Source organism: Thamnophis elegans, chromosome 8 (genome assembly GCF_009769535.1).
Source record: "Thamnophis elegans isolate rThaEle1 chromosome 8, rThaEle1.pri, whole genome shotgun sequence".
Lineage (NCBI taxonomy): Eukaryota > Metazoa > Chordata > Lepidosauria > Squamata > Colubridae > Thamnophis > Thamnophis elegans.
Window position 1 is genome coordinate 5,477,235 of NC_045548.1, and position 14,094 is coordinate 5,491,328.

At 40.2% G+C, this 14,094-nt stretch overlaps 1 protein-coding gene across 2 annotated transcripts in view; it reads left to right on the plus strand.

The window, feature by feature from the left end:
- Nucleotides 1-14,094, plus strand: part of FARS2 (phenylalanyl-tRNA synthetase 2, mitochondrial) — a 217,014-nt gene that overhangs the window by 136,867 nt on the left and 66,053 nt on the right. For both annotated transcript variants that reach the window (XM_032222695.1, XM_032222696.1), the window contains one exon: nt 2,332-2,492. In XM_032222695.1, the coding sequence (XP_032078586.1) occupies nt 2,332-2,492 (161 nt within the window). The remainder of the gene's footprint in view (nt 1-2,331; nt 2,493-14,094) is intronic.

Genomic DNA, 14,094 nt, shown 5'->3' on the forward strand with positions numbered 1-14,094 from the left:
ATGACTAAAAAGTTTTAAATCATAATAGACTATTAAAACAACATTTCTTTTGCATGTGGAAGACCATAATAGATTAACTTTTTGGTCTAAAATTCAATAATATCCAGCATTTCTACATTCATAAACATTTCTAATTGTCAAACCCCCAAATTAATGTAGCATTTCTTGAGGTTTCTAGCAAAAGGACTGCTGATAAATAATCTGAAATAAAATGAAAGCATAAATGGTGGCATCAGATTATTAAAGGGTAGTTTGAAACAAAAGCATAGGAAATACAAACACAACAGCTAATTTATGTAAGAAAGATTACAACTTTCAAGTATTTTAGTCTTCTAAGCTGAGGTATGTTTGAGTGATATAAAATTGCGTAGATTATGATTAAATGGATGAAGAATTTTAACAGGACAATTGATATGCAACAACAGGAATATCAGTGGAAGTTGAATATTAAATTTATCACAAATATAACAAAAAACTGGTATGAGATGTTTTACCATTGGTGTACTATTCCAATATTAATTGCCAAAATAGACAATTGGTTTTATAAAATTTCTTGTAAATGCAATAAGCAGTTTTTCCCCCTTTTTCACATTTAATAGTGAAAAAGTAGTATGAATTATGGAATAAAGAGATCTAGATTGGAATGTTGCACAAGGCATTAATTTTCTGAAATTGTTTGTACTTGTCTTTATGAAAGGGAAATCATTTATTTTTTCCTTTTTTAACATATTTTTTCTTCCTTATATTTTTCTTAATTTGTAAATTTTTTATCTTTGTACTTTTAAACCAATTAAAATTATTATTAAACTATTAAGATTTATATATCCTTAAAATATAGTGAGGTTGGCGTTGTATGTGATAGCAATAGCAATAGCAGTTAGACTTATATACCGCTTCATAGGGCTTTCAGCCCTTTCTAAGCGGTTTACAGAGTCAGCATATTGCCCCCACAATCCGGGTCCTCATTTCACCCACCTCGGAAGGATGGAAGGCTGAGTCAACCTTGAGCCGGTGAGATTTGAACCGCTGAACTGCTGATAGCAGTCAGCTGAAGTGGCCTGCAGTACTGCACTCTAACCACTGCGCCACTTTATGCCTTTTTTGGCAATCATATATAATATTCTCTCTACAAGAATGACAAACTAATCTGTGGTAATATGCATAAATGTCAAAAATGAATATGAATTTGAAGAGCATGTTTAATATAGAATTTAATTCAGCTTGGATATTATTTATGGATTATAATTCTATTTACAGATCTGTACCACAAGTGAAGTTTGGGATTCAGTTAATATAAGGCTCGAATATATTAGTTCTTGGTTGATTTATTAAATAAATAAAGAATTCTAAAACTAGACATAAATCTTCGCTAATTTTGCATGTGGACTTATGATTCATATTATTGGCTACCAACTTGGTTTTAATAATGAAGTCTGAAGTCTTTAATCCTCATTTAGCAACTGCCTTTTTTAGCAATCATTTCTAGTTGTGACAGTGATGAAAAAGTTATTTTATGACCAATCCTTGCATTTATAACGTTTGCAGTGGGATTATTGTAGCCTCATGACTAGAATCCAGAATCATCGTATGAAGCTGAATAGTAGGAGATTCAGAACAGATGCAAGGAAAGATTTTACATAACACACAGTATTGTTGTTTATTTGTTTGTTTGTTTATTGGATTTATATGCCGCCCTTCTCCCAAGGACTCGGGGCGGCGTACAACATTAAAAAAAAACACATATTACAAAAGTTAAAAAAAATTTAAATAGAATATCCAAAACAAACCCAATTAAGATTAACAATAACATTTTTTTAAAGTTCAATTAAAATTAACAATAAACAATAATTTATTTTGTTTTGTTCAGGCCAGGCTGGCTTACTGGAAAAGCCAATTTTTTAGGGCGCATCGGAAGGACCGGAGGTCGGGGATTATACCAAGCTCCGGGGGCAGCTCATTCCAGAGGGAAGGCGCTCCCACAGAGAAGGCTCTCCCCCTGGGGGTGGCCAGCCGACACTGTCTGGCCGACGGCACCCTGAGGAAGCCAACTCTGTGAAGCAGAATTTATTACCACAGGTTCTTCTTCATGACATAGTAAACTTTCATTTTCATGAAAAATGCAGTGTGCGTTAGGGAATATAGGACAGCTCTATAAAAGTGGAATCTATGGTAGAATAAAGTAAAAAGATGGAATGCTGATTCACTATTTTTTCAAGTTCATTCTTTACAAATTATCAATTTAATTTAATTCTGGAATGTACCATTATTTAGCTAATGTACCCTCATTTCATTCCTTATGACCTGTTTTTTTCTTTCTTTCTGTAACTACAGCTGGTGCTGAGAACAAAATTGGTTGGGCATTTGGTCTGGGCTTAGAACGGTTGGCCATGATCTTGTACGGGATTCCTGACATTCGCCTTTTCTGGAGCCAAGATGAACGTTTCCTGAAACAATTTAATGTGTCTCACATTGACCAGACCATACACTTCCAGGTAAGATTAAAGATGTTGATAAGGTTAATAGCAAATAATCTGGAATTTTATTTCTATGGAAATACTATTTTTGTTTAGTCAGCTGTTCTGACCCCCCCCCCCCTTGGCCCACACCAAAGCACTCCGAGCCAAAGATACTTTACGGAATTTATTCACAGACAGACAGGTCCTTGGCAGCAATCCAGAACAGACAAGCCTTGGCAGCAATCCAGCACAGATAAGCCATGACAACAATCCAGCCTACCAAGCTAACACCACAGTTCTCCAACATTCGTTAATGCGTTGACTTCTGTAAAAGGGTGTGTGCACAATCATTCCTTTTATAGTCTGGAGAGGAGCCTAATTACCACCAGCTGAGTGCAATTACCTCTTGTAACTGCGTAACTGTTCCTTACGCCTATTAGCTCTCCGGTGCCGGGCATCTAGGAACAACTCCCTTGGCTCCTCCCCACTGCTGACGTCCAGATCACACTCTCTTGTCTCCTCCCCACTGATCCAAGGCCCAGGCGCCTCCTGGTGGCCAACCAGCCTCTCTGCGCCCTGCTCGGAGTCAGAACCCTGTCCAGGGTCCTCCACATCCTCCAAAGCTGACTCATAGGGCCCCTCGCTGTCGGAGTCTGGTGGCAGCTCCAACGGCTCCTGCTGGGCCACAACAGTCAGCTATTTAACAACTTTCTTGAAAGAAAAGTATGTCAAAAATATAATATCTCTGGTAGATTATCGTAGATGTTCTTATAATAATGGAGAAAGTAATGCTTAAGACAGGTTAAAGTTCTATAATGCAGATATTTTGCTTGAGTAATTTATTGCTCCATTTTGGAGAAGGTGGGCAAACAGGCGATATTCATTTGTAGTTTCATTTATTATATTTTATGTCAAGAAATAAAAGATTAGGATTCTGAATCTTGGAAACTGAATAAACAAAAATTCTGGCTCTCATCATAAATGAGTGAATTCATTAAAGTGGTATCTGTGTGAGTTGTTTTTATCAGAATCCAAATCTAAGAATCATACTGCATTTTTTTTTCCAGGTAAGCATAAAATAACCATCTGGTTTTTTTGTTAGTAATGTTTGAAATATTGCCTTTCTCAGCCTTAGTAACTTGGTGGACAGTCAACAAACCTTGACAACTACACAGGGAAAGAAGCTATTAATTTCATATAAAATTTGGTGTTTAGAACCCACCAGTCTCCACAAATAGAATTTACTATTTCCTCTCATATTAACTCATTTAAGTAGTAATATATTCGAGCAATGCAATAGCAATAGCAGTAGACTTATATACCGCTTCATAGGCCTTTCAGGCCTCTCTAAGCGGTTTACAGAGAGTCAGCATATTGCCCCCAACAATCTGGGTCCTCATTTTACCCACCTCGGAAGGATGGAAGGCTGAGTCAACCCTGAGCCGGTGAGATTTGAACCGCTGACCTGCTGATCTAGCAGTAGCCTGCAGTGCTGCATTTAACCACTGCGCCACCTTGGCTCTTGAATGGCCTACTTCAGCTCAGCTTTCTATGAGTTTCAGTGTGCATCTCTAATTTTATTCATTTAATCAATATTAACTGAAAAGGGCATAGAGGTTGCTACTTTACGTGCGTTGTTTTCCAAGTCTGGTCAGGCTACCAAATGACTATAAAGAAGTAACTGATTTCATAGACGTGTGGGAAAGCATTTGCAGCTCAAAAAAGGAATCAATCAGTCTGTTTCATCTTGAACAGTGTGAAAAATTGCAAGAGGGAGGGTAGTTGAGACATCAACTGGATGTTGAAAGAATAAAGAAATTAGGTGAATAAAACCTATGCACTTCCACTACACCCCTCAACCTTTGAAAAAAGCTATGCAAGTTCTCAAGCATGATATAACTGGTTTCTTCATGAGAACAGTTTGCTTGCCTAGTGGAGCATCCATGTAACACTGAGGCATGTATATCAGTAATGTTCTTGATCCAAGTTATGCATCCCATGCTATCCACAAACCATTCTTCTTTGTGCTTTGAGTAACAAGAAGGAAGATGGAGAACTGCAGATGTGTATGTGTGTATGTGTGTGTGTGTGTATGTATATATGTATGTATGTATGTATGTATGTATGTATGTATGTTATATTTGTGCTGATAAATAAATAAAGGGAGACTAGTATAGATCTATTTCAAGCTATTTAGCTCTCATCAGCTAGTCATACCCTTACTGGGAGCACAGGCTCGATTCCCAATAAGGGTATGGCTATCTGATGAGAGCTAAATAGCTTGAAATAGATCTATACTAGTCTCCCTTTATTTATTTATCAGCACAAATATAACAAATGTACAAAAAGGCAACAGTAAAAAAATATTGGGTTCTGTCTGGATGGTCTCATGTGACGAGCCGAAGGACAGAGAATGGAAGTAGTGATCTTCCTCCCATATTTGGGCATACCGGGGGTTGTAAAATATATATATATATATATATATATATATATATATATATATATATATATATATATATATATATATATATATATATATATATATATACACACACACACACACACACACACACACACACATACATACATACATATATACATGTATGTGTGTGTTTGTGTGTGTGTGTGTATGTATGTATGTATGTATGTATGTGTGTGTGTATATATATATATGTTCTGTCCCCGCTTCTCCGCTCGTTAACAGACGACAGGCAAACAAACTTAAAAGGAACTCTCTTTAGCAGTTCTCGGCTCAGACTGGCTGCGAACCCCAAAATAAACAGAACTAAAGTCTCTTTCAAGAAGGTAACAGAATACCAAACAAAAACTCTTACAGAGCAATGCACTTCTCCAAGTGCCTCCTTGAATCAGGGTTACAGAAAGCAAATCACTTCTCCAAGTGCTCTCAAATAAACCACGACTGATGATCAATGAATGCATGAACGAACGAAGGAATGTTGACTCCTGCAACCAGGGCGTGGCACCATCCGTCCTTTTATCACCCGAAGACCCACTAACGAGCCCCAGCTGCATTGCTAAACTTGCATCCCGAAAAGACTCACAGAAGACTGCTGCTGAGTCACAACACACACACACACACACACACACACACACACACACACATGGAAATGCCATGGATATTTCTCATCTCAGTGCACATTATGAAAAGTAAAGTTAAATCAAAACATGATGCACACAACACCAGTATCATGGAGATGGAAGTCTTACCAAGATCTGAGAAGTTGGAAAGAGTGTCAGATGTCATGAAATAACTTGAAAGTTAGATCTATATCAATTTCCAGGTGAGGGAGATATCTGATGAATTGATGAGCTCCAGCAGAAGGAGGGATCAGAAGAAGCCCAATACTGTTGCAGAAGGGAAGGCAGGGCAAACATACAGCTATAGTTCCTTGTTCTGACCCCCCCCCTTCTCCGTCCAGGAACAAACACCGAAACCAATGTATATGAGAATGTTTTTTAATCAGTCCAGACTCTCGTTGTCTGCAAGCCACATAAACAAAGAGATAAGCACTCTGGCAGCAAGTCCTACAAAACTTGGCAGCAATGGAAACAAACTCTGGCAGCAATCCAGCCTGCCAAGTTTGTTTCTTGTTAATTGTTAACGTTGACTTCTGCAGAAAGGCGTGGCACAAGCAGTCTCTTTTATAATCAAGAGAGGATCTTAATGAGCATCAGCTGAGCGTAATCACCTCCTGTGATTACGCAGTTGTACTTGACGCCGAGTAGCCCTTCGATGGCGTGCATCCCGGAACAACTCACAGGTGTTTTCTGGATCACTCCCTCTTGTCTCCTCCCCACTGATCCAAGGCTCAGGCATCACCTGGTGACCAACTAGTCTCTCTGCGCCCTGCTCGGAGTCGGAACCCTGTCCAGGGTCCTCCGCATCCTCCAGGGCCGACTCATAAGACCCCTCACTGTCGGAGTCTGGTGACAGCTCCAATGGCTCCTGCCGAGCCACAACACCTCCTATAGTCCCATGAAGTGTGAAGCTGGTGCAAAACTAAAGTTAGGGATAAGATAACATATTTCCTATAGATCTGTGGTTATAACAAGTTCTCCAGCTTCCCTTCTTTCAGAATCTGTTCTATTAAATTGTTGGGCATTTATGTTCAAACAATGCCAAATATAGTATGAGAAGAATTACTGGTTATTCTGGTTATACTTCAGTTAGGTTTGCATAAGCCACACCACAAGGGAAATTGGCCTGCATTAAAAATAGATAATAGAATTTATCTTTGTGTTGCAGAATATAATGAGCATATAATACCACTGGTACTCAAACCAGCCAATTCAGTCTCTATTATCTCAGAGTAGTACTGATGATCTTCAACTGCTTTTCTTCGTACGGTAGTTCATGTTTGTCATTTCCGTTTATCTTTAGCATTTTTTCACAAGACAAATATATGCATTCTCAGATATTTTCATCAGACTAGAGTAGGATGCTTAAATGGTTTTAATTTATTGTGTTCTGCTTTTTAACAGCAGACCTATTAAGAACAAATATGCATCATTAGTATGTAAATTGAATTTGGATGCCTGAAATAATGAGGAACAACCCACAATGTGAATGATTGGTTAATCGACTTTATTGTAATGGAGGATATGTGCAAAGTTTCTGGGTTTTGTAAACATGTGAAAATATCTGAGAGCATATGTAAATGAACTCAAATTTTTTGTGGATAACAAAAAGATAGTATTGCAAAACAAGTTTGTTATGTGCATTCCTTCCATTCCACAGCACCAGTCTCTAAGATTCTTCTCAGCGAAAATATTATCTGCATGCATGCAAAAATATTTTGAGGAAGTTACTAATATACTTAGGCATTTGTGTTAAAAAAAATATACAGCTTCCACTCCTCTATAACATCGAAATGGCACAGCCAATGAATTTCCAAGATTTCTTCGAAATGAATTTTTAACTTGGAGTCCTCTTCAAGAAATCTGTAGATATTAGGGGGACATTGAATATTTGAGCACATGACTGCTTGATTCATGGATTGATCGACTGATTATATTCCATTGAGTCGGTTTCAACTCCTAGTGACCACATTGATAAATTTTTTTCATAATGTTTTATCCCTAGCTTACTTTTTCATGTCTCCCAATGATGTACTCATTGCCAATCTACCTGAATCCCTCCACCTTGCTTCAGGTTGCCCTCTTCTTCATTTTTCTTTCATCTTTCTCAGAGCCTTTTCCTTTTCTTCGCATAATACGTCCAAAGGAGCCGAGATGGAGCAGTGGTTAAATGCAGCACTGCAGGCTACTTCAGCTGACTGCAGTTCTGCAGTTTGGCTGTTCAAATCTCACCGGCTCAGGGTTGACTCAGCCTTCCATCCTTCCGAGGTGGGTAAAATGAGGCCCCGGATTGTTGTTGGGGGCGATATGCTGACTCTGTAAACCGCTTAGAGAGGGCTGAAAGCCCTATGAAGTGTTTAGTTTAGTTTACTTTAGTTTATTTGTCTTGTATGCCGCCCACTCCCGAAGGACTCTGGGCGGCTCACAGTAGACAAGGGGGATAAATAGACAAAGACAACAATTTAAAAATGCAACATTCACAATTTCCGTGGGGCTGGATGTTTCACAAGCCCCCCGGCCTGCTGGAGCAGCCAGGACTTGGTGGCTTTGTGGAAGGCCGGGAGGGTAGTAAAGGTCTGGATCTCCACGGGGAGGTCATTCCAGAGGGCTGGAGCTGCAACAGAGAAGGCTCTCCCCCGGAGAGTCGCCAGCCGACATTGGCTGGCAAATGGAATCCGGAGAAGACCTAACCTGTGAGATCTAATCGGTCTAAGGGAGGTAATCGGCAGGAGGCGGTCTCTCAGGTACAAGTGGTATATAAGTCTAACTGCTATTGCTATTGCTATTGCTAATTTGAGCCTGGTCATCTGTGCCTTGAATCAGAACTCTGGGTTGATGTGTTCATGTAAGGAAGCATGCAATGGGGTACACCAAGGTTCTATCTTAAGCCCAGTATTCTTCAACATCTTCATAATTGATTTAAATGAGGGGATAGAAGGGAAACTCATCAAATTTGCAGGTGACACCAAGCTGGGGAGAATAACCAACACTCTCAAACAGGGGGGTCAAACTCCCAGCCCATGGATGCATGGGCTGGATGCATCACGCGCTGGCCACGCCCACGGATGGTTTAGCAAAGGGGGGTTTAGCAAAGGGGGGTGGAAGTCCCGATACATCACGTGATGCCGCCATGACGACATGAATTTGACACCCCTGCTCTGCTCTGGGAGATAGGCTCAAGATCTAGAAGGATCTTGGCAGACTTGAATACTTGCTCCTATCCAGAAAATGCAGTTCAGTGATGAGAAAAGTAAGGTTTCACACTTTAACAAGAAAACCCAAACGTACAGGTATAGAATCGGTGTTAGCTGGGCCAACAACAGTAACTGTGAGCAATAGCAGTTAGACTTACATACCGCTTCATGGGGCTTTCAGCCCTCTCTAAGCGGTTTACAGAGAGTCAGCATATTGCCCCCAACAACAATCCAGGTCCTCATTTTACCCACCTCGGAAGGTTGGAAGGCTGAGTCAACCTTGAGCCGGTGAGATTAGAACCGCTGAACTGCTGATCTAGCAGTAGCCTGCAGTGCTGCATTTAACCACTGCGCCACCTCGGCTCTTACCGTGAGAGGGTTCTAAGAGTCCTAGTGGACAATTCACTTAAATATAAGCCAGTAAGTGTGTTGCAGCTGCCAAAAAGCCAATGGCAGCGTCAACAGAGGGATAGCATCAAGATCACGTGAAATGTCAGTAGCGCTTTATACTGTTTTGGTAAGACCACAGTTATCATGACACAAAAATGGTCACCAGATTACAAAAAAGATGCCAGGACTGTACAAAGAATGCAGAGAAGAGCAACAAAGATGATTAGGAGCTAGGGGCTAAAAATGTATGATGAAAGACTGCAGGAACTGTGTACATTTAGTCTTAACAAAAAGAAGGACTAGGGGGAGACATAATAGCATCCTTCCATTTGAAGGGCTGTTAAAGAGAAAAAATATTACACTTTTCATTCTTTCCTCAATCCTTGCATTTTTGTGGTTGTAGTGTTTTGAGTGTGTCGATGTGTTAGAACACGGATGTCGAACTCGATCGCGTCACACAACCGTTTTTGTCTTTGCAGAGTTGGGGTGGACGTAGCCTGCGTGTGCTGCATCCACCCCGCGGGCCACTAGTTTGACACCCCTGTTTTAGAGTAAGATAAACCCATCCATCTCGTATGTGTGTGGTTCCTCAGCCTTGGTCTGTTCCAGAGTCAGCGAGGAAAACTTTTCCTAATATTGCATGTTAATAACTGTAGAAGCAAAAGTCATGTGCTCAGGATTTTACTTACACAGTGCTTCAATACTCTGTTCAGTCATTTAATTACAGCGTGACCCGTCAAATATGGGCCCGACAAAACCGCGCCGACAAAACCGCGGCAAGAAAAGAGCGAGGTCAAAATCGCACCCACAGAAGCGCGCCGATAAATGCGTGCCGACGAAAGCGCGATAAGGGTTAGGTTTAGGGTTAGCGTTAGCGTTTTTACGTTGTTTTCGCATTGTTTCTTAATGGCGTGCTTTCGTCGGCCCGCATTTATCAGTGCGCTTCTGTGGGCGCAATTTTGACCTCGCTCTTTTCTCGCCACGGTTTTGTCGGCACGCTTTCTCGAGCACGCATTTGTCAGTGAACCAATTACAGGTGTCTTGCTTTCATAAAATGACTCTAATTATACAAATACAAAGAATCCATTGACAATTAACTTGTTTGCATCAATGGCATTTAAAATTATCAAGGTACTTGTTCTCAGATCACAATAAATAGTATAGGATTAGAACAGTTTATTTCGTATCAAATCTTGTAACTAATGCAAATGGCTAATTCCTAAAATTTTAATACAAAGATAACTACTTTTATTATTGAGATATACAATTCAGCAGACAGAATTTAAAATAAAATAAAAATATGTGATATGAATATCTGATATGATGAGTACTTTCATTTAATGGTTACTTCACTTCCTAAATTGCTAGAGCCTTCGCCACTACTCCTTGGTTAAATTTTCATTGTTGCCCTTATTTCTCAGAGTTTGTTTTATATCATTCCATCTCCTGTTCCATTGCTGTATTTACTGTTGTTTGTTCTTTCAATGCTTCAACAGTAAGGCAGGTTAAATTTCAATAAATGCTTTTGTGTGCTTCCGTATTAAATTTTCCAGCTTTTCAGAATCCATTTGCCTAGATGATTGAGCTTATTTTAACAATCCATCAGTCCCAGAGATCGCTCTGCATTTCCAGAGAAATAATTGGATATAAATAGGAAATGCAGGAAGGTTGTTATAAGAACAGAATGAGACAAAAGAGAAATCAAATGCATAAGAGTACAAGTCAAATGCCCAAAGCAGAATACATTATCACCATGTCAAATATTCTCTTTATGTGTACCTTGAAAGTAGCTAAACATTTTTTGGCTGAAAAATGCTCAGCAGTCTTCGGATTTTGCTCAAATGATCTCTAGTTCCCTGGCTGCTACTTCATCTTAGCATTGTTTTCCTTCTGCTCCACTTCCATGTTCTAATTTACCATACTTCCATTGAATTTAATGTTATTGCCTATGATTATCCACACGAGCTTCCAAATACCTTGCTACCAGTGGCGGGTTTCAAAAATTGTTCGAACCTATTCTGTGGGTGTGGCCTCCTTTGTGGGAGTAGCTTGCTGCCCATGTGACCGGATGGGAGTGGCTTGCCGCCCATGTGACCGGATATGAAGATGCCGACGACACTTGTCAGAACCACCTTAAATTATCTCACACACAGCACTGGCAGGCATAAGAATATGATGTAAACTTGTTTTTTAAAAGGCATCTTTGGTTTGCGTTAAAACAATTTCAACACACGCAATGTTCTGATTGCGCCACAAACGCAGTAGTCATCCTTACCTTTCACAGAGGCACTGAGTTTTATAAATAGGAGCATGATAGTGTAGAATAATCATATCCAAGGACCAGTGGTGGGTTTCAAAGAATTTTGGAACCTCTTCTGTAGGTGTGGCCTGCTTTCCAGGTCCACTGGTGGAATCTCTTCTAACTGGTTCGGTAGATTTGACGAACCGGTTCTACCAAATAGGTGCGAACTGGTAGGAACCCACCTCTGCTTGCTACAAGCAAGACAAATAGAACTGTGGTCTAAAATATTAAATCAATGATGGGAAACTAAAAGCACCTGAACTCTAGTTCTTGGAGTCCTCTCCAATTATACTCCCAAATCTTATTTCCATCCAATTTCAAAATAAGAAGCATATGAAATAATTTTCAATTTACTGTAAAATGGTTTTCACCGAAAATATTCCTCTATAAAAGAAAATCCTGATCCAATATGCAAAACAGCCTCATTGATTTTATGCCATCCTTCTGCTCTTGTGATTTTGCCCCATTCCAAAGTTGATGACAAAATAATCTTTTTCCTGAACTAAGTACTGTGCAAAATTTTTAGCAAGGATCTGGGAAGGAAAAACAAGTAGAAGAAAATAGATGAAAAATGCAACTTCCTCATTATCTTGTAAAATCTGTGAAACAGTGTACTTTAGTGCATTATATAAACAAGTGCATTATAAAACTTGTTCAACTCCACGGCAGGATTTTTATTTCATAAATTGTAATTATAAAAAGGAGATTGTGTATGTTCTACAGAGATGGGTTCCTACCGGTTCGCACCGGTTCGGTAGAACCGGTTCGTCAAATCTACTGAACCGGTTAGAAGAGGTTCCACCAGTGAACCCGGAAAGCAGGCCACACCTACAGAAGAGTTTCCAAAAATTTTTGAAACCCACCACTGACACACGCGCGCGCGCGCACACACACACACACACACACACACACACACACAGAGAGAGAGAGAGAGAGAGAAAGAGAAAGAAAGGAAGAAATAAATAAAGAAAAAAGAAAAAGAAAGAAAAAGTGTGAGAGAGATGAAAGGAAAAAAGGAAAAAGGACACATGGCCGGCAAGCCACTCCCACCAGGTCACATGGCCGGCAAGCCACTCCCACAAAGGAGGCCACACCCACAGAGTAGGTTCAAAAATTTTTTGAAACCCACCACTGATGTTCTAATATAATTTTAACTGATGTTCCCTCTCAGTGCAAATTCATAGATAAAGGCGAAGGTTCCCCTCGCACATATGTGCTAGTCATTCCCGACTCTAGGGGGCAGTGCTCATCTCCGTTTCAAAGCCGAAGAGCCAGCGCTGTCCAAAGACGTCTCCGTGGTCATATGGCTGGCACGACTAAATGCCAAAGGCGCACGGAACGCTGTTGCCTTCCCACCAAAGGTGTTTCCTATTTTTCTACTTGTATTTTTACATGGTTTCGAACTGCTAGGTTGGCAGAAGCTGGGACAAGTAACGGGGGCGTTACGCGACACTAGGGATTCGAACCGCCAAACTGCCAAACTTTCTGATTGACCAGCTCAGCGTCTTAGCCGCTGAGCCATCACAAATTCATAGTGAGTCACCGCAAATTCATAGTGGATCCCAAATCAACATTTTTACCACCTGTGTTTGGTATCAGTTGGTATCAGGTTCTTCTTGTGAAGTATTGTCTGTGGGTTTTGCCAAACATATTTTCTGATGTGATCAAATAATTTTATACAGTTTTTGGCCTTGTTTGTCCAGAGCACAATGTTCCAAAAATCCTGGTCTTTGCCTAGGTAGTTCATGAGCAAAGTTTTAGTCTTGTTCAGATGTGTTTTTTTTCTGGATACCAAAGATTTCCTCCTGACAGACCTCCAATGTAGATCTCATTTTTTCCCCAGCTTCTTTCTAATGTGGCAAGATACTTGTGGGTCACATAGTTAATTTCTGGGATTCTTAGAAATTTCTTTTAGTATCTGACTTCATGCTGAACTTCCTGGTATGCCTGGCCTGGATAAATTGGCAATCATTTGAAATCTTCTCTACTTGTTGATGATTCCAGGCTCATAGGCATCTATAATCTTTTTTTTTTTTGAATACCTTTGAGAACTTTTTCAGTTAAGGCACCTCACACTTCAAAAAGCAAAAAGCAAAGCAAATTAAATGTCTAAATCAGATAGATTCCTCCTAGATCCTCTCAATTACCTCCCTCAGACCGATTAGATCTCACAGGTTAGGTCTCCTCCGGATTCCATCTGCCAGCCAATGTCGGCTGGCGACCCCCCGGGGGAGAGCCTTCTCTGTCGCAGCTCCAGCCCTCTGGAATGATCTCCCTGTCGCGATCCGGACCCTTACTACCCTCCCGGCCTTCCGCAAAGCCACCAAGTCCTGGCTGCTCCAGCTGGCCGGGGGGCCTGTGAAATATCCAGCCCCACGGAAATTGTGAATGTTGTGGTTTTGTTTTTAAAGTGTTGTCTTTGTCTAGTTTTCCCCCTTTCCCTTGTCTATTGTGAGCCGCCCGGAGTCCTTCGGGAGTGGGCGGCATACAAGACAAATAAAATCAAAATAAAATCAATCAAATCAATGCTCTAATCATTTGCACTAATTGCTGCATCTGATATTAATTGTAGGTATTTGAGATAATGCTCAATGTAGTGCTGTACTTACTTTTTCACTCACAAAATTTGCATTTATGTTTATTTAAGTTCCGC